This window comes from Natrix helvetica (genome assembly GCF_964273705.1).
Source record: "Natrix helvetica genome assembly, chromosome: 3".
Taxonomy (NCBI): domain Eukaryota; kingdom Metazoa; phylum Chordata; class Lepidosauria; order Squamata; family Natricidae; genus Natrix; species Natrix helvetica.
Genome location: NC_138549.1, coordinates 98,790,838 through 98,809,989, shown reverse-complemented (window position 1 = coordinate 98,809,989; position 19,152 = coordinate 98,790,838). Strand labels below are relative to the sequence as shown.

Below are 19,152 nucleotides of genomic sequence, written 5' to 3'. Positions count from 1 at the left end.
ATTGACAGCTTCAAATGCCAGAGTTTCTGAGCCAACATTTTGGTTGCTAAGCAAGAGCGTTGTTAACTGAGTTTCACCACATTTTACAAGTTGGCCACACCGACCCAGTCACATGGCTGGCAAGCCACTCCCACTCGGTCACATGGCTGGCAAGCCACTCCCACCCAGTCACATGGCCGGCAAACCACTCCCACAAAGCAGGCCACACCTAGAGAAGAGGTTCTAAAAAAATTTGAAACCCACCACTGCTCCCAACCATAAAATTGGTGTCTCATTTCCTAAGACCATCGAAAATATGTGTTTTCCAATAGTCTTAGGTGACCCCTGTGAAAGGGTCGTTCAACCCCCAAAGGGGTCCCTACCCACAGGTTGAGAACCACTGGTCTAGGAGATGAACAAGCAAGCATTGTCAGGTGGGCAGGGTCCTTTTTAAAAAAGTTGACTTCCAGGAGATACAGGGAATACATTTGGTGATACAATCTTGTCACCATTAATGACAAGATCAACTATTTGTGCTTATATGCAAGAACTGGGAGGGTTTGACAAATTAAAGGATAAAACTGATGCATTCAACATCTAATTGACTACATTCATTTGAACTTTAACTGCCCCGGAAAAAAGGCTGTAACTATGCATCCAAATATCAGATATTATGCCAGCAAAGGTAATCTAGGCCGGTTTTTCTCAACCATGGCCACTTTAAGATGTGTGGACTTCATCTTGGCTGGAGAATTCTGGGAGTTGAAGTCCATACATCTTAAAATGACCAATTTTAAGAAACACTGATCTGGGTTATTCTAGAAAGCTCTGCTTCCTCAGGCTGGGGAAGGCCCAATGAAGTCTACAGTTGTTGTTCCTGACTTAAGTTATATCTGTGTTCCCTGCCTGTATAAGAATTTTTTTGCCCATAGGGAGATGTGTGTAAGGAAGGGGTTGAAGGTGAAGCAGCTTCAAAGATCGCTATTTCACGAGGAAGACAGTAGTGATTGAGAAACTTTTTCCCCCTATAGAAGAGAGAAAAAGAAGAAAAATATGAAAATATAAAATATAAGGTGTAAAACATCATTCAGACACAGCATTGAACTAGAAAGAAATATTGAAGACAGATTCCATGCAACAGTAAAAATTTACCTTCAAATTTACCTTCAGCAACTGCTAAATGTTCTTCCTCATCCTCTGTACTGTATTCACTAGGTTCAGGTTCAGAACTCAAAAGCTGATCTTTTTCAATAGCCTCAGCTATTTTCTCTCTGACCAATTTGCGATCTTCAAAAAAATAGTACCGCAATCATAAAAAGAGAGCAAAAGAGAAAGCAAAATAAAATAAAATAAAACCAATAAAACCAATAAAACCATCCTTGAACATAAAATGAGCTTACAATTACTCTACAACTAGCTAAGGATGGCAATTAAGATTGAGAAAAATTATGTACACATATAAGCAAAAGTCATTCGTTCTTTAGGCAATGAAAATTTCATGCAATGCTATTTCTCCCATGCAACAATTACACAAAGCACTCACCACTTTCAAATACCACCAAGCTGTAAGGTCACCTTTGTTCAGAAATGGTTTTAATTTGTGCACAAATTAAAAACAGAGAGGTATCCTGAAGGCAGGATACAAATAACAGCAAGAACTGGAACAGGAACAATACAATTGAAAAGCTATTAATCCATCACAGATAAACTAAGGGCATCTTTGAATACTAAGCTTCCTGACACGATTCCAATAGTTTTGTTAATTCCTTAAGGAAGTAAAGTAACTTGCACATTTTGTCTCATTTTGATGAACAGGAAAAGCTGAATGCAAATCCCGTCATGGTCAACATGTGCAGATATGCAGTTTGGCTATGCAGTTCTACAATATTATTCCTTTAAACTGTCCATGACAGCTTAAAGGAATAGTAATAATTTCACTGTAATTTTACTGTGTTAATAATTAGATTATTTACATTTCACTTGTTTATAACAAAACGTCTATTATTAATCTCTTATTCCTATCAGCTCAGAAACTATGATTTTCTAAACAACAGCACATTTTTTTCTTCTGTCCAAAATGACATTAAAGAAAAGAGAAAGAAATTGCTCTGTAAGAGTAAAAAAAATGATCTTCAGCATTTGTGTTTTATCTTTTTAAAAAGGAAAATACTGATGGTTCTCCATAAATATGGACACCCTATTCATGCATGAGCCTTGGTGGTGCAGTGGTTAGAGTGCAGTATTGCAGGCTAATTCTGCTGACCGACAGCAGTTCAATCCTGACTAAGGTTGACCATCCTTCTGCGATCGGTAAAACAAGGATGCAGATTGTTGGGGAAAATATGCTGACTCTGTAAACCATTTAGAGAGGGTGGTAAAGCACTATGAAGTGGTATATAAGTCTGGGGGCAATTCCTATTTTGTAGAAATATTTTTAGCATCGTCACATCACCTATATGTTCAATGAAGTAAATCCTGTTTGGTGCATGAAGATTCCTTTATTTTATCTCTACAATGTAAGCAAGGTAGAGAAGACATTATAATGTGCAGTTTAAGGCTACAATGATCCTAAACAATCTGCCACTGATCCAACTGTGAAGGATACAACTAGCATCAAGGAGTTTCAATAATTAGAAGACCCTCATAGCATTTGCACATACATAAATTTCTGTAGGTTGATCTCTAAGCTTTCTTCCTTTTTTCCCCTACCAGCAATATTAAAAACTCATCTAAAAAGTTTTTGCCCACCATGGACCTAATCAATTGGTCTGAGATCTTTGTTGTGATGTCTATAGTACACATATACTTGAAGATGAAAAGTAATTATCAACTATTGATCAATGATCCCAAACCTAAAGCTAACCTAGTGTTTCTCAACTTGAAAAATTTGAAAATGTGTGGACTTCAAATCCCTAAATTTCCCAACCAGCTTGCTAACTGGATGATCTCTAGGAGCAAAAGTCCACATCTATTCAAATTACCAATGTTGGAAAATATTACTCTAACCCATTAAACCTAACCTAACCCATGGTTTAAAAAAAAAAGAAGCAAAACAGCCCAAATAAACAGATGTAATCGACTTGTGCCTGAAACTCAAGGTGAAGCTAAAAGTTTTTAGCCAGCAAAAAAATGGGAGAAGAGTTGATGCCTCTCACACTGAATTTGGGCAACCTGCTAAGAAATAAGATTCATTCAATTGACAGGCCTTTGAGAAGTATTACCTATAATACATAATGCATCTTTTTCATATATAGGTTTCTTTTATATGTCACTTCTGGGCTAGTCTCATAAACTTTTTTTCTCTGACTATTGGCAAAAGTTGCAATCTGAGGCCTACTTTAAAATAGCAGAGTCATTCTGTGTATAGAGGATTGTTCTGTGAATAAAGGGACATGACCAAAACCACTCACAGCATTTGAGCTTCAGGCCATTCTTAGAATCTTATCTCTTACCACAATCTAATAGGTTAATTAAGCATTCTATATAGTCTTAAACATTTGCCAAGGTTGAAATCATCCATTAGAATGTTCATGTGTCACATTCCCATTCAGAAAATGTTAAGCAACATTTTTTTTTCTTTGTTTGCCAGGACATTCATCAAGGCATACCATATCATTTACTACTACCCTGTAAAACTTTTTTTAAAGAGGTGTTCGTAGCTGACATTTTTACTACCTTCAGTCACAGTGGCAGAATCTGAAAAGACTGCTAAATGCTGTACTCACTGAAAACTGTGCCCACCATTGCACAGTCATTTAATGATCATGGTATGAGCAAAATAGAAATGACGATATTCTTTTATGCTAAAATCTGGGGCAGGCCATTGACTCAACCTACATGATTTCTGCACACTTGCATTTAATATTAGACTATGTACTTCTGTATGTATTCTTCTTAAGTGGTTAATTTCATTCCTCAGTTGTACTTAAATATTCATCTCATCTAACAGTGTAATTGCAAAGTCACTCATATTGAAAACCTAGCATATGGATGAAGGAAAGTATCTCAAGCAACTAAACACCTATAAATAATTCAGGATAATTATCCAGAACTGTATTTTTCCCCCAATATTCCTCCATGTTTTATACATAAAAATTGCAATGCAATGAAAAGCAATCCAGCACCAAGATGCTAGCAAACAATTACCATTTTACAATTTTCTGCCCCTGCCAAACTAGCAAATCCAGTAACACAAACAATCTATCAAAATCTATTAAATCAAGCAAGACCATAATGTATCACCATCCAAGGAACATATCCCAAACCACAAATCAAAGATATTAGCATGACTTATGGCTTTCTTTCATGCCTGCATCACCACTGATAGCATGCTAATTAGTATGAATTGATTCACCCTTACAATATTTCCATCATGAGCTAAATTAAAACAAAATAGAATATTTTTGTCTTTCTTGCCAAAGGGATCTGAGACAGGAAACAGGAATGATCATGTAAATAATATGTATTTTATGATTCACAAAAAATAGAACATGGGTTATAATTCTGGATATTGTAGCCTAATATATTTAGTGGGCAACAGATTGGAAAGGTTGTATTGAGCAATGGTAGCCTAGATGGTCAAATAATGTAACAGAGAATAAAGAAGGATAACCTAAATATGGCAATCCATATTCTCCATGGTCATGAAAAATCTGAAAAAAATATCTTGTATTTGGGGCTCCCAATTCATTGTTCCAAATGATAAAAAAGACACAAAAACTTGTTTTAGATACTATGTTTCTGAGTCTTTACAAAAGATATACAACTACTTTGATTTTGTTCTTTTTGTGCGAATTCTACAACTGCGATTTCAATGATGGTCATTATCAACGCCAGGCATATTCACTGATCTAAGACTCATTTCATCTCTTTGCCCCGGCTAACTAGAAATTAAATTAATTCAGTCAAACATTTGTCCCATACACAACAGTGACGGAGACAAGAGAAAGACTCATAAAGCCATATATGCAACAGTACTCAATTCCAGCACTTGGAAGAATAAGATAGCATGGCAATTTCAAGACAAAACTCTACCAGTTATCTGGCACATATATCAAAGCAAAATCTTGCCCCATTCAAGGACAGAAATAGATTTAGGAAGATTCAAGCAGAGTTTTTATTCATATGCAATATCAAAACATGGCACCAGAAAATCAGCATTCGTTTAAGAATCAATAAAGCAACACACTTGTATTCAGAAAACCTATTACAGATCTCTTCAAACTATACTCACCACCTTCCTTATCTTCAGAAATCTTCCTGCTTGGATATCCTTCTAGAGCACTGCTTTTCAAATGCACTAACTTATCCTTCTCTTCCTCCTCCCCCATGTCTACCAGCCCTATCATCTTGGGCTTCTCATGGCCCGGACTCATGTCCTGAAGGGTTATCTCCACTTTTTCTTCATAGAAGATATCTGGCACATTCTTGGTGCTCAAGCTTTCTGTTTCTGTTTCCCCCAAGTTTTCCTCTTCTTCCACATCAGTTCCCTGACTTCCTTCCCTTTGAGATTTGGTGGTTTCCGTTTCACATTCTGAATGAATGTCTGTAACGTCTTCCTCCTCATCACGCTTCCTGCCTTCAAACTCGGATTCGGTTCCGCTGCTGTATAAGGTGCTGCTGCCGGAGACTGAAAGCAATTGTTTTCTACCTACAAAGAGTAAAGACAATTACAATTTAATGGCGTCCTGCACCCAATCCTTGGGATCATTATTTGTGAGGTCAAGTAGAGAAACTTATTAGAATTAAGCATGGAAAAAGTGACTTTTCCCACAGAAATTCAAAATATTGTTTAAGCGTTTCTAAAGCAGCATGTCAGGTTCCATAGTTCTCTATAGGGATGCTGCCATTCTGGTGGGAGGCTTGGGGGGGATTCTGTGCATAGGGTTTCATTTGCTTTCTTTTGCTGTACCTCATGGGAAATAGGGAGGGGGAGGAGGAATGTGCCTCAGGTCATCTTAGGAAGGGGGAAAATAATGTGCTTTGAGCCATCTGCTTTATCTCACCATCAGAGAAAGTGAAACCGAAGCTCCTGGGAGTTGACTGTTATCCCTTTCTCTGCCCGAGGTTCTCAAAACATCTTTGCACCTTGGGATTGGCTCAATGTTGAAATGGACATTGGGAGGGGCTTTGCTTGCAACAATTTAACCTAACGGTTTGAGTAAGAAACTACAGATCCTGCCTACATTTCCTTTGCTATCACTGTCTTTCAGTAAAAGTTCCTTTTGAAATGATAATTGTTTCAAGAGTTCTGCTTTCTTGAGAAGACTGGAGAGGCAGGACCTTACACAGCCCTTAAGTGATCTCCAAACGTATAGGATTATAATACCCAGAATTGTCAGACATCATGCTAGAAGGTGTTGCCTCGACCCATTTGTGAAAATATATCCTTGAGTGAGATGTACCATATTTTTCGGAGTATAAGACCCACCATTTTCCCTCAAAAAAGAGGCTGAAAATCTGGGTGCGTCTTGCACACTGAATACAGCACTTTTTGCCTCCTATGCACTGCCATTTTCACCAAAATGGCAGTGCATAGCCTCTAGGAAGCTTTCAGAGAGCTCTCAGAGGCTGGGGAAGGCAGAAAATAGCAGAAAAAATGCAGTTTTTTGCTCAATTCCCCCCCCCCCCCAATTCCTCAAGAGCACTCTATAAGCTTCCTAAAGGCTATCCATGCCCTTGTTTTGCAAAAAATGGGCCCCTTTGCGTGAAAATGGGCCATTTTTTGCTCTATTTTGGCCCACCCACCCCCTCCGAAGCACTCTACAAGCCTCCAAAGGGCTACTCATGCCCTTTTTTTGAAAAAGAAACAGACCCATTTTCATGAAAAATGGGCTGTTTTGGGGAGGTTTGCAGAATGCAAAAACTTTTTTTTTTTAAATTTGCTTCTTCAAAACCTTGGTCTGTCTTATACTCCGGTGTGTCTTATACTCCTAAAAATACGATAGGTATAAAGGGGATCTAAATTTCAATCTCAAGCACCTATTAATATTATCTACATGCTACAGCATTGTTACAACCAACTGATTACATTTGTCAATTTAAGTCAGCTTATCTAAGACTATCTGTATAGTCATATAGTATATTATGAACTGTTTACATAAAAGACATTCTTTACAAGTTGTCCTTTATTTACTACTGTTCATTCAATGATGGCTTAAAGTTACAATAGCCTCAGAAAAAGTTATTTACAACCAGTCCTCAAAGTTACCCCCACTGCACCACCCCCACTGTCCTATGATCACAATTTGGGCGCTTGGCAACCAGCTGACATTTACGAACAGCTGCTATAACCTTATGGTCACATGATCGTGATTTTCCGACTTTCTTAGCTGGTTTCCAGCAAGCAACATTAATTGGAGAGCTGGATTCTCTTACAATGTTGTGATTCACTTATCATTTTTTGTAAAAAGGTTGTAAAACAGAACCCAATCATGTGATGACTCGCTTCAAAAAGGATCACAGAAATAATCTGGAAAATCTGTACCTCCCTATTATTATTATTATACTTTATTCATTAAACAGCAAACTCAGTCAACTGAACATTCAAAAATGTATCACAAATACCATTGACTGGTGCTAATGGTTGATATGGGTTGCTGCCAGCATTCTAGGTATCTACCAAGTATCTGCTTAAAATATACGATGTTTCGAGTAGTGTAGTTTTTTGCAGTTCTGCTGATGTTACAGGAAGCTGCAACTTGTTCATGTATCTTATAAAATTCTTGGACATGGTACCGAGTGCTCTGATGACAATGGATATCACTGTTACATATTTCATCAATAATTGGGTGGTTTCTATGGCCAGGTCACGATATTTCATGATTTTTTTCAGTTCTTTTTCTTTGACTCTGGCATCTCCTGGTATCACGATATCAATAAATTGTACGTTTCGGCCCTCTACAACCGTGATATCTGGTGTGTTGTATTATTCTTATTATTATTTGGTTAATCTTTGGTGAGATTCAAAGCCTTTAGGACTGGTTGGTAGCTCAACAGCTCAAGTCCTAACCAAGAAACTAGGACCTGTTAAGGTAATGACGGAGGATATAAGCTGTTCCAAGTAGGGGTTTTTTTTTGGGGGGGGGGGAAATCAGAATGTTCAAGTCCGATAAATTTAGAATTTCCAAATAGCAAGGTAGCCCTTTAGGTATTGCTCCAAAGGCTCCAATTACAATTGGGACAACACATGATTTCTTTTTCCACAGTCACTCAACTTCAATGTGCAAGTCCTGATACTTTGTGATTTTTTTCTTGCTGCTTATCTTCAATTCATGCATCACCAGGAATTGCAATGTCAATGAACCAGACTTTTTTCTTTTCAACTATTGTTATATCAGGTGTGTTGTAGACCAAATGCCTGTCAGTCTGAATTCTGAAGTCCCACAAGATCTTGACTTTCTCATTCTCTAAAACCTTCTCAACCTGATGGTCCCAGTGGTTTTTGCTGTACTCAAATCCAAACGTTTGGCACAATTTCCAGTGAATAATCTTAGCAACGCGGTCATGGCATTGTAGGTAGTCAGTTTGTGAAATTTTGCTGTACCCACTATTATTATTATTATTATTATTATTATTATTATTATTATTATTATTATTATTATTATTATTATTATTATTATTGCATCAACAGAATTGTATCACAGCGGCCAGCTGTTTCGCCGGATTTGGCATTGATTACTAGTCGGGCCCCACCCAGGGGCCTAGGACGTCGTAACGTATTTTTGTAATATACGTGCAGATCCAAGCAGTGCAGCTTTTTGCATTTGACTGATGGTGATTTTGTCAAGTTTTAACTGTTTTAAATGTAATTCCAGTGCTTTTGGAATAGCACCCAGTGTGCCGATTACCACTGGAATTACCACTGCTGGTTTGTGCCATAATCGTTGGATTTCAATTTTTAAGTCCTGGTATTTCGCGACTTTTTCATGTTCCTTCTCCTCAACCCTGCTATCACCTGGTATTGCGATGTCTATGATTGTAACCTTCTTTTTCTCAACCAGTGTGATGTCTGGTGTGTTATGCGCTAGTATTTTGTCTGTTTGTATACGAAAATCCCACAGGATCTTGACCATCTGATTTTCGGTGACTTTTTCAGGCTTATGTTCCCACCAGTTTGTTGTTGTTTTAATATTATAATTTTTGCACAAATTCCAGTGGATCATTTGTGCTACTGAATTGTGCCGCAATTTATAATCAGTCTGCGTGATTTTTTTACAGCAGCTGAGTATGTGGTCAACAGTTTCATCAACTTCTTTGCAGAGTCTGCATTTGGCATCATCAGAGGATTTTTCGATTTTGGCCTTAATGGCATTTGTTCGGATAGCTTGTTCTTGCGCAACCAGGATTAGTGACTCTGTTTCTTTCTTTAATGTACCTGTTGTTAACCATAACCAAGTTTTTTCACTGTCCACTTTATCTTTTATTTTTTCCAGAAATTGACCATGTAAGGCTTTGTTCTGCCAACTCTCCATTTTTGATTTTATCACATCTTTTCTGTATTCTTATTTCGTCTGTTGGGCCTTCAGTAGATTTTTGTTCTTTACTTCGATTAATAGATGTTCTTGACTTTCTTTTAAATAATCAGCTAGTGCATGTTTTTCTTCTTCAACTATTTGCTTCACTTGTAATAATCCTCTGCCACCTGATTTTCGGGGCAGGTATAGTCTATCAGTGTCACCACGTGGATGTAAACTGTAGTGCATTGTCATTAGTTTCCTGGTTTTTCGGTCCAAAATGTCCAAATCAGCTTGTGTCCAGTTAACTATACCAGCTGTGTATCTTATAACTGGTATTGCCCAGGTATTTATGGCCTTGATTGTATTTCCACCATTTAATTTAGATTTCAAAATTTTCCTAACTCTGTTGGTGTACTCTCTCCTGACAATATTTTTTACTTGTCCATGTTTGATGTTATCCAACTGCAAAATGCCTAAGTATTTGTAGGCTTCATTTTCGTTGCATTTAATTAGTTGGCCATTGGGCATTTCAATTCCCTCACATGTAGTGATTTCTCATCCGGGCTTGGGACCGGCAATGGTGGAGTTGTTGTTGTTGTTGTTGTTGTTGTTGTTGTTGTTGTTGTTGTTATTATTATTATTATTATTATTATTATTATTATTATTATTATTATTATTTGCCATTTATTACTGACAAGCAGCATCCATTTATTAAAAGATGCCTATAATAGAATTGATCAAGGAAAGTCATGAGAATTTTATCCTAAAAACATTACTTTTAATGTGTTAACATATTTCATTCTTGTGCCTTCCATTTAATACAATTCTGACTTCTGGAGTCTTGCCTACTATTAAAAGATAATTGATTGTAATTTCTGAAAATATTTTAAATTGTTATTTCCATTTGTACTGTTCTAAATAGTCTGCAAGGTTTGGAGACTTTTGTAAAACAAACAAGTTTGATTGTGCTAAAATGAATGGTTTTAGTTATATTTTGCCTTACACTAATGTAATGCAATACATTTTACTGTTATAAAAATGTTATAAAAAGGATTGTATCACCATTGAGAGAACCATTATAATCTTAATTTTCCAGATGGGAAAGCAAAGCTAAAGAACATATAACTAGTACAGTCAGTACATACAGCCAGTCAAGAACTTGATGGGAGCTCAAATTTAAGTAATCTGTGGTCCAGATATGAATAATCTGTTGTCAGGCATCTCTCAGTTGACAAAGCAAGAAAGTGTCTTTCACAAAATCAAAGCTCAGATAAATGGATTTATTACAACAAATCCATAAAGCTATGAGGAACAATTCCAGAGACTTCTGTGCATCAAATGCCAACTCTATTTCAAATAATCAATATTCAAATGTCTTGTGCCTCTGTCTCCTGCCTGCTCTCCATAAAAAACTATAAAAGAATCTCTTTTCAGCAGGATAATTTCCAGTTTTTTTTATTTGGGCAATTGACTGATATTAAGTTGTTTATTTCTGACCATTTGCAAAATAACGTTCATATCTGTAGTCCAGCTTTAATAAATGGTGTAGGTTTTAACAGGAAATAGGGAGGCTAAATGTCCTGTTTGTTTTTTTTGTCAACCCCTATTTAAAATCTACCATAAACTCACACACTCACATGGTGAGGTAGTACAGGGAAGGGAAACATTCTGGCCAGTGGTCCTAATCTGGACCATCTTGAACATGAGCAGTCATATCTCCTTCCTCAAGGACACATCCAATTTGCAATGCTGCTGATTGGCCTTCCTTGTTTTCCCTTTGTCCTGCTCTTCCTCTCAAAAGGAGGTAAACATGGTGTGGGCAAAACCAACAGCAGCAAATCCTGGTTCTGTTCTTGCTCCTTTTCATTCAAGCCTCCCTCTTCCCCTCGAGGGCTAAATGGAAGGCCTATGAGGGACCAATGAGTGGCCAATCCAACCGATGTACATGACATTCTGCTACACAGTATTAGTTGCCATAGGCCATTGATGGCGAATCTATGGCATGTGTGCCAGAGGTGGCATGCAGAGCCTGCTCTGTGGGCACACGTGATGTCATCAGCTGCTCTTTTGGTTTCCAGCGCTGGTCTTCGCGGGTGCCGGAGCACTGGAAAACAGCCTGAAAACAGCCCCCCCCCCCAAATGGCCTGAAAACAGCCCCAAAACCAATCTGAAAACAACCCCAAAACAGCCTGAAAATCCCCGAAAAGCAACCTGAAAATTGCCCCAAAACAGACCCAAAACAGATGTATGGGCACTGGCCAGCTGGACTTTGGGTTTCCGGGACTCCAGCGCGTGCGAAGACCACTTAGCCAGTGTTCATGCGCTTGTCAGAAGCCTGAATAGCAGCTGGCTGGGGCACGCATGCACACTGCCCAGCTGGCCTTCAGGTTTCCAGTGCTCTGGGGCACACACATGCATGTGCATGCACACACATTTCAGTTTGGGCACTTGGTGCTGAAAAGGTTCGCCTTCACTGCCATAAGGGATCACCTTCATGACTTTATGCATTTTGATAGTGTATATGAAGCCAAATGCTACCCCCAAAAAGGATAGCAAAATAGAAGCCAAATCTGAAAGTATATAGCAATTTAGTTATCTATGGCAATTAGCCATTGGTGTCTTTTAATACACTCCCTTCAATATCCATCTCTCTATCTCTCTCTCCCTCTCCCTCCCTCCCCTCCCTCCCTCTCCCCTCCTCTCTCTCTCACACACACACATACACAGTGCACAATCACTCCATCCACTTGAAAAACACACAATGTGGAGTTTTATATTATCCCCCTTTTTATATACAAAGCATAAATGATGCAATTGGGAACAGAAGTCAGTGGTGCTCGTTCTGCCATGGCTTATGAGGAATATGCAAAATAGCATTAGATTTAAATCTCCAAGAATGTAAAAAGCCGCAGTACCTTTGAGCTAGCCAGCTCATTAAAAATATTACCAGAATTTTAGAGAATATAAACAGACTAATAGCAAAATTGCTGTTTGCAGCCCTCAGCAAAACACCATGAAATGTTTTCTCTAACTAATGAGTCCTTCTGATTTATTCACAGGATTATGGCCTACCAGGATCTGAAAAATGTAAGTTCAGACTCTCTGACCAGCTCTCAACAAAACAATGGGAGGAAAAAAAAGAAGTGTAAAGATTCCTTATCTATCTGGAGAGGTTATTAAAATTTTCCACATTGGGAGAAATGTTTTGCCTTCAATTAGACCTGCAAGTCTATAGCTGTCAAGAATAAACACAGATTTTGTGGATCATTGTTCCAGTGTATTTATATAAAAATAAGTCTACTGCTTACAGTGCTTAAATTTTAATTTTTAGTCAAAAATAAATAAAAAATATATAGTCTCTCAAAAATCTTTCTGCACTACTACCTGAAAATGTAGCTAGATGATAAATAGATAGATAGACAGACAGACAGACAGATGCACACACACGCACACAGAAATGGAAAGAAGGAAAGGAAAAAAAACTACAGTGTAATGCATCTGTTCTCTATGTCTGAACAGTCCAGCATAAGATGCAAATCAGACACTTTTAAATAAGAAATTCATTGATAATATAAGCAAAAAATTAAATCAACAAGCACCCTGACAAAATTACTTTGTTCCATTCCAACAAAATAAATTATACAATGTCAAATCAAGTTGCTCAGATATATCTTTTTCAGCTATAAAACAAATTCAGTCATGGCATCCAGGGACCTGAAAGAAATGGGGGTGAGCTTTTAACAAGCATCTAAATGTTGCATAGTCAGTAGAACCAAAGAATAATGGAAACAGACAATTAAAGGATGGTCCTTGGCCTTCTGATTACCATCCCTGTCTGGACAATCCTCTATTACAAAGCGAGACTTCCCATCCCTCACTGTATGGTATCCATATCACATAGATAGCAGGTGCCTTACAGAAAAATGCCTACAAAAGAGAAAGTTCAAGCAAATTGCTCACATTCATTTGAAAGCAAAATGGGCATTGGTCCATATCTGATGCGCTCAATTTCTGGTAGAGTAGAGACAGCAGCCAGACTGGGTATGCTCTGTCATTAACCAATCGGACTGAGTCTACACTTATGATATCATTGGGCCCTCGTGGCTCCTCCCCAGTTTCAGATGAAGGAAAACTGTAGACTCAAGTGAGAATTGTCACTGTATCTCTCTCTCTCTCTCTCCTCCGCACAAGGAATCCCCTTGCGTGACCCATATCAGGGCGGGGTTGGCTGCTGTCTCTACTCTACCAGAAAATGAGCGTATCAGGTAAGGACTAACACCCATTTTCCTGTTATCGTAGAGACAGCAGTCAGACTGGGATGTACCAAACACTGGGCTGCCAACTAGGGTGGGAAATTGTAAAAAAAAAAAGGTCCGTTAGGGCACAAGCACTTGTTGTAGCACCCTGCGCCCAAAGGCCGCATCAGCCGACGCATACTTGTCCAACTTGTAATGACGTATGAAGACTGTGGCTGCCCAGCAGACTTCTTCCTAGGTGGCTTGAGTGGACCAAGCCGCAGATGTCGCAGCGCTGCATGTAGAGTGAGCTGTAATGTTTGCAGGGACCTGTATGGATTGAAGTTCATAAGACAGTTTAATACAGGCTCTTATCCAGCACCCCAGACTAGACGATGAAACCTTAGTACCCAAGGAGGCCTAGCGAAAAGAGATGAAGAAAGCTTCCAAGTGGCGGAACGAGGTGGTGGGGTCGATGTAGATCTTGAGGGCATGACGTACCACTGTGTCACTTGCGCTCCCTCTCATGACAGGGAGACGGACAGAAATCAAGTAAGGTCAACTCCTGACCTCGGTGGAAACAGCTATTGACCTTCGGTATGAATGTCGGGTCCAGTCTTAAGACAACTCAGTCTGGATGGAACATGCATAAGTCATGCCTGACTGAAAGAGCAGCCAAATTAGAAATACATCTGGCTGAGGTTACAGCCACCAAAAACAGTGTTTTGAAGGATAATAGTTTCAAAGAAGTGGATCTCATAGTTCAAAAGGTGTGGAAGTCAAAGCCTCTAGGACACAAGATAAGTCCCAAGTCGGATATCTATGTATGGCAGGGGGAACACAGGTTGGACGCTCCACGGAGAAATATCTGGATCAAGGGGTGAGAAGGTAGATGTTCGGATGCCAGGCCATCCAGAACAGAGGCCAGAGCGGCCACCTGTTGGCGTAGCGTGTTAGGGGTAAATCCCTGATCAAGCCCCCTCTGTAGGAAGTCCAATATTTGTGGAATGGATGCCCTAAGTGGGTCAACAGTCTGGTTGGAACACCACAGAGCAAGAGTATGTCACGTGGCGTCATAAATGCGGTTAGTAGACCTTCTGCGTGATGCCTGAATGGTAGCAATGACTTTGAGGGAAATGTTATCGGCTGTTAAGGCTTGCCGCTCAATTGCCATGCGGTTAATTGCAGCCACCGGGGGTCGGGTTGACAAACTGACCCTTGGTGTAGAGACAAGAGAGACAAGGGATGTGCCATGGGGTAGAGATTGACAGAGTCACTAGGTCGGCATACCAAGGCCAGCATGGCCAATTCAGTGCTAGCAGCAACAGTTCTGCCTCCTGCTCCAGCATTTTTTGAATTACCCTCTGAATGAGGGGAAGCGAAGGAAATGCATACAGGAGACCCCTGGGCGACTGGCATCTGAGAGCGTCTACTCCTTCTGCCATGGGGTCCATAAACCTCGAGTAATACCTGGGTACCTGGTTGTCTGCTGTCACGAACAGGTCTAGGACTGGGATGCTGAACCATAGTGTCAGTCGATGGAAAAGGTTCGAATGGATGCTCCACTCTGTATGATCTATCGTTGTCTGGCTCAGCCAGTCTGCTTGGACATTGGAGACCGCTGAGATGTGTTCTGACCTGAGAGATGACAGGTGAGATTCCGCCCACTGGCACAACAGGTTGGACTCCTTCATCAGGGACCAGGAACGAGTTCCCCCCTGTCTGTTTATGTGTGCCTTGGTCGTGGTATTGTCTGTGAGGACTAATAGGTGTCAGGCCTGAACTCCGTGGTGGAAGTGTCTGAGGGCAAGGTGAACCACCTGCAATTCTAGCCAATTTATGCTGTTTTGGCTCTCTTCCAGAGACCACTGACCCTGAGCCACTAGGTCCTGCATGTGTGCCCCCCATCCTCTAAGACTTGCATCCATTGTAAGTGTGAGACGGCACGGCTCCCTGAACAAGGTCCCTTGCAAAATTGCCGGAGACTGCCACCATTTGAGAGAGTGTAATACCTGTCTGGGAAGGGGGACCCTGAGAGAAGAGCTGCCCCTGTCAGCCTTTTGATGTGGAAACATGAACCATTGAAGGCTCCTGATTTTGATAACAATCTTTAAAGCGCTCCATGGCTCAGGATCTAGTTACTTGCGGGATCGTATTCTGCCCCATACATCCCTGCGACCAATCCGCTCGCACAGAGAGGGCCTCCTCCAGGTGCCGTCCACTAGACAGTGTCGCGGGGCGGTGCCTAGGAGTAGAGCCTTCTCTGTGGCGGGCCCAACCCTGTGGAATGACCTCCCTCCGGATATTAGGAATACCTCTGACCTCCGCTCCTTTCGTATTAAGCTTAAGACCCACCTATTCCAAGTAGCTGGCCTGGCTCAACTTTGATCTAACCATATCGCTCCTGACGGGTTTTTAATTGGGTATTTTAATTATATTTAATTATTTAGGGGTTTTTTAATCACTGTATTCTAATTGTTTTTTATTCATCAGCCGACCTCCTCCTTGTGTATGTCTCGGTATATGTCTCTGTTATATGTTTGTTTTGTCCACATATTTATTTCATATGTTTCATTGTACGCCGCCCCGAGTCCTTCGGGAGAGGGTGCGGCTAAGAAATAAATATTTATTTATTTATTATTATTTATGCTGTGAAACGTGGCCCACGGGACAATCCCGAAGCAGGATTCCATCTTGCCCAAGACTTGGGAGAGAAGAAGAAAGGATGCCTTGCGCAGACATAGCACCTTCCTGACAAGTTCCCTCAGACTGAGAATGCGGTCGTTGGATAGGAACACCCTCTCCGCCATGGTGTCTATCAACACCACGAGGTGGAGAAGACGAGTGCTGGGAACGAGGTGACTCTTTTTGAGATTCACTCCGAACCTGTGATTCCGCAATGGTGAGGGCGAGATCTCTTTCTGGCTGAACCAGAGACCTGGACAACAAGATGATGTCGTCCAGATAACAGAGAATCTGAACTGGGGATGACCTGATGTGGACGGCCAGTGCTGCCAGTACTTTTGTGAATACCCTGGGGGCAGAGGATAGACCGAATGGAAGAGCTCGGTACTGGAAGTGCCTGGTCTATGAAGATGGGGATATGAAGGTAAGCTTCAGTCAAGTCTACCGATGTGAGGAAGTCACCTTTCCTGGCCACCTGAAGGTTGGTGTGCAGAGAATGCATTTTGAACCGCCGATAGACAATGTGGCGGTTCAATGTTTTTAGATCTAAAATTGTTGTTTATCCCCCGGAATTCTTTGGTACCACAAACAGGCGGGAATAATAACCCTGCCCTTCCTGATGGGGAGGAACCGGTTGGATGCTCCGGATCTCCAACAGGTGCTGAATGGCCTGCTCCATCAGTGCCCTCTTGCGAGGACACTGAGAGACCGGGCATGGCACGAAGTGTTTCCTGGGGGATGGAGAGGAATTCTAGCATGAGACCAAATTTGACAGTTTTGAGTACCCAATTGTCTGTTGTGGTTTCCTCCCAGCGGTGGGCAAAGAACGCCAGGCGGCCTCTGATTGGAAGAGAGTCCAGATAGTCATTTCCTATATGAAAAATGGTGGTTGCCTCCTCCATGGTAAGATTTCTTGGAGGGGAAGCACTGTGTGTTTCTATTGGACCCGTCCTGGTGAGATCCCTGTCTGGGAGTATAGGATTGGCATTGTGGACGGGGGAAGGAAGGTCCCCCATCCTCCGGTCAAAAGGGCAACTTCCTATAGAAAGGAGCGGGCTGACTGTCCTGTTTCTTGTAGATGGATGAAAGGACCTTGCACTTGTCTTTAGATTCCGTGGGGTATGGGTCTAAGGGATTACCAAATCATTGGGTGCCACTGAATGGGGAGGCTGCTAGGCGCCACTTGGTATGGACATCCGCCTGCCATGGCTTGAGCCAAAGCAGATGCCTGGCCGTGACGGAAGAGGCCATGGCTTTAGAAGCGAATCTAGCAGCATTAAGGGAAGAATCAGCCGCAAATTCAACCGCTGCCCTGATCTTGTTGAGATCCGTATGTGATGTAGTGTCAGTAGGAGCGATGTGTTCCTGAAGCTGTTCAATCCAAACCAGGGCCGCGCTGGAGAAAAAGGAAGTGGCTGTAGAGGCCCTAACAGCCCAGGTCTCAGCCTGATAGTTTTTGACTAAGGTTTGACCTGACCTTTTCTCCTCAGGCTTGAGAACCTCCTCAAGGGCTCCAGAGACCACAATAGGTGAAGACAGGGCTGCAACCGGTGCGTCCACTGAAGGAGTCTCGAAAAACTTGGTGAGGTCTGGTGCAATGTTGTAGAGATGTTTGTCAAGATTGGTCGGCCGTGGGCCCGTGCCTGGAGACTCCCATTGCTTCTGGATGACGTTCAGGAATATCTTGGGAATAGGGATCACCTCTTTTTCCACCGTGGGTTCGGTAAATGGGGTACTGGGACCTTCAGTTGAAGCCGGTTCTGCTGGTTTATCCTGTGAAGTAGAAGCTGAAGCAGAAGATGGTAAGTTAGCAGCTTTAATGGCCTTAAGTAGAAGGGACTTGAAACGATCAGTTTTGAATACTCCGGTAAAGGCAGGGGTATCTGGGGTGACCACCTCGTCATCAGACAGGTCTGAATCCCGCAGGTTATCTTACTCCCCGCCAATTGAGGCCTGAGAAGTAGAGGCAGAGGGATCAGGTTGCTGAGCCACAGCAGAAGATTTATGCTTATGGCCATGTGATGGAGCAGGTTGGGGTTGTTGTTGTAGGCCAGCAGCCATGACCTGTTTAATGGTTTCAGCAATGATGGTTGCCATATCAGCAGGAGATGTGTACATGGTGTGGGGGGCCCCAGAGCCATGTGTAACCGGGAGGGAAGCCTGTTCAAAGGTGCGCTCCCTATTGAGAGGGACATCAAAGAAATTGCCTCTGTTGTCAGGTTCCATCGAAGACGAGGACTCCGAAGAAGACAATTCCCCTTCTGAATAGGCCAGGGGGGTCAGGGCCCATGGGAGGCAAGACAGGTGGAGCTGGGGACGCCACTTGGTGATCCTCGGAGGGAGGGCTGGGCAGTTAGACTATGTTGTTGTTTATGGGCCCTCTGAAATTCTTTCTCGAGGGCCTTCTGCCTGCACTCTTCTGCCCTGGTAGTCGCTTTAGAGACCTTGGGGTTTACTCCTGAAGAAGGGGCCTCTTTGGCTTGCCTCTTCCAGCTGCTCTTTGCCCCTGATGGCCCTGCCTCCTCTAATCCTGCATTCGTATCCATAGCTGGATCAGCCATTTCCCCAGCATAAATCAACACCACAATAAGATAGCCAACGGTCTCACCCGTTTGCTGGCCAGGCGCTCCTTATCCAATCCACCTGGGGTGATCCCGCCTTGCTGGGCACTCCAAACGGCTGCTGTAGAGTTCGTGCCTTTTTTAAAGCATCCAAAATGGCCGACTTTTTTCCTCTGAGGATTTTCTGAGCCTCAAAATGGCCACTGCTATCTTCACGGGCTTTTCCGACCCGCA

At 41.6% G+C, this 19,152-nt stretch overlaps 1 protein-coding gene across 1 annotated transcript in view; it reads right to left on the bottom strand.

The window, feature by feature from the left end:
• The window catches only part of ERICH3 (glutamate rich 3), an 86,429-nt gene that overhangs the window by 15,027 nt on the left and 52,250 nt on the right, over positions 1-19,152 (bottom strand). The window contains exons 13-14 of the mRNA XM_081949159.1: positions 5,213-5,629; positions 1,132-1,266 (exon numbers count right to left, since the gene is read on the bottom strand). Coding sequence (XP_081805285.1) covers positions 1,132-1,266; positions 5,213-5,629 — 552 coding nt within the window. The remainder of the gene's footprint in view (positions 1-1,131; positions 1,267-5,212; positions 5,630-19,152) is intronic.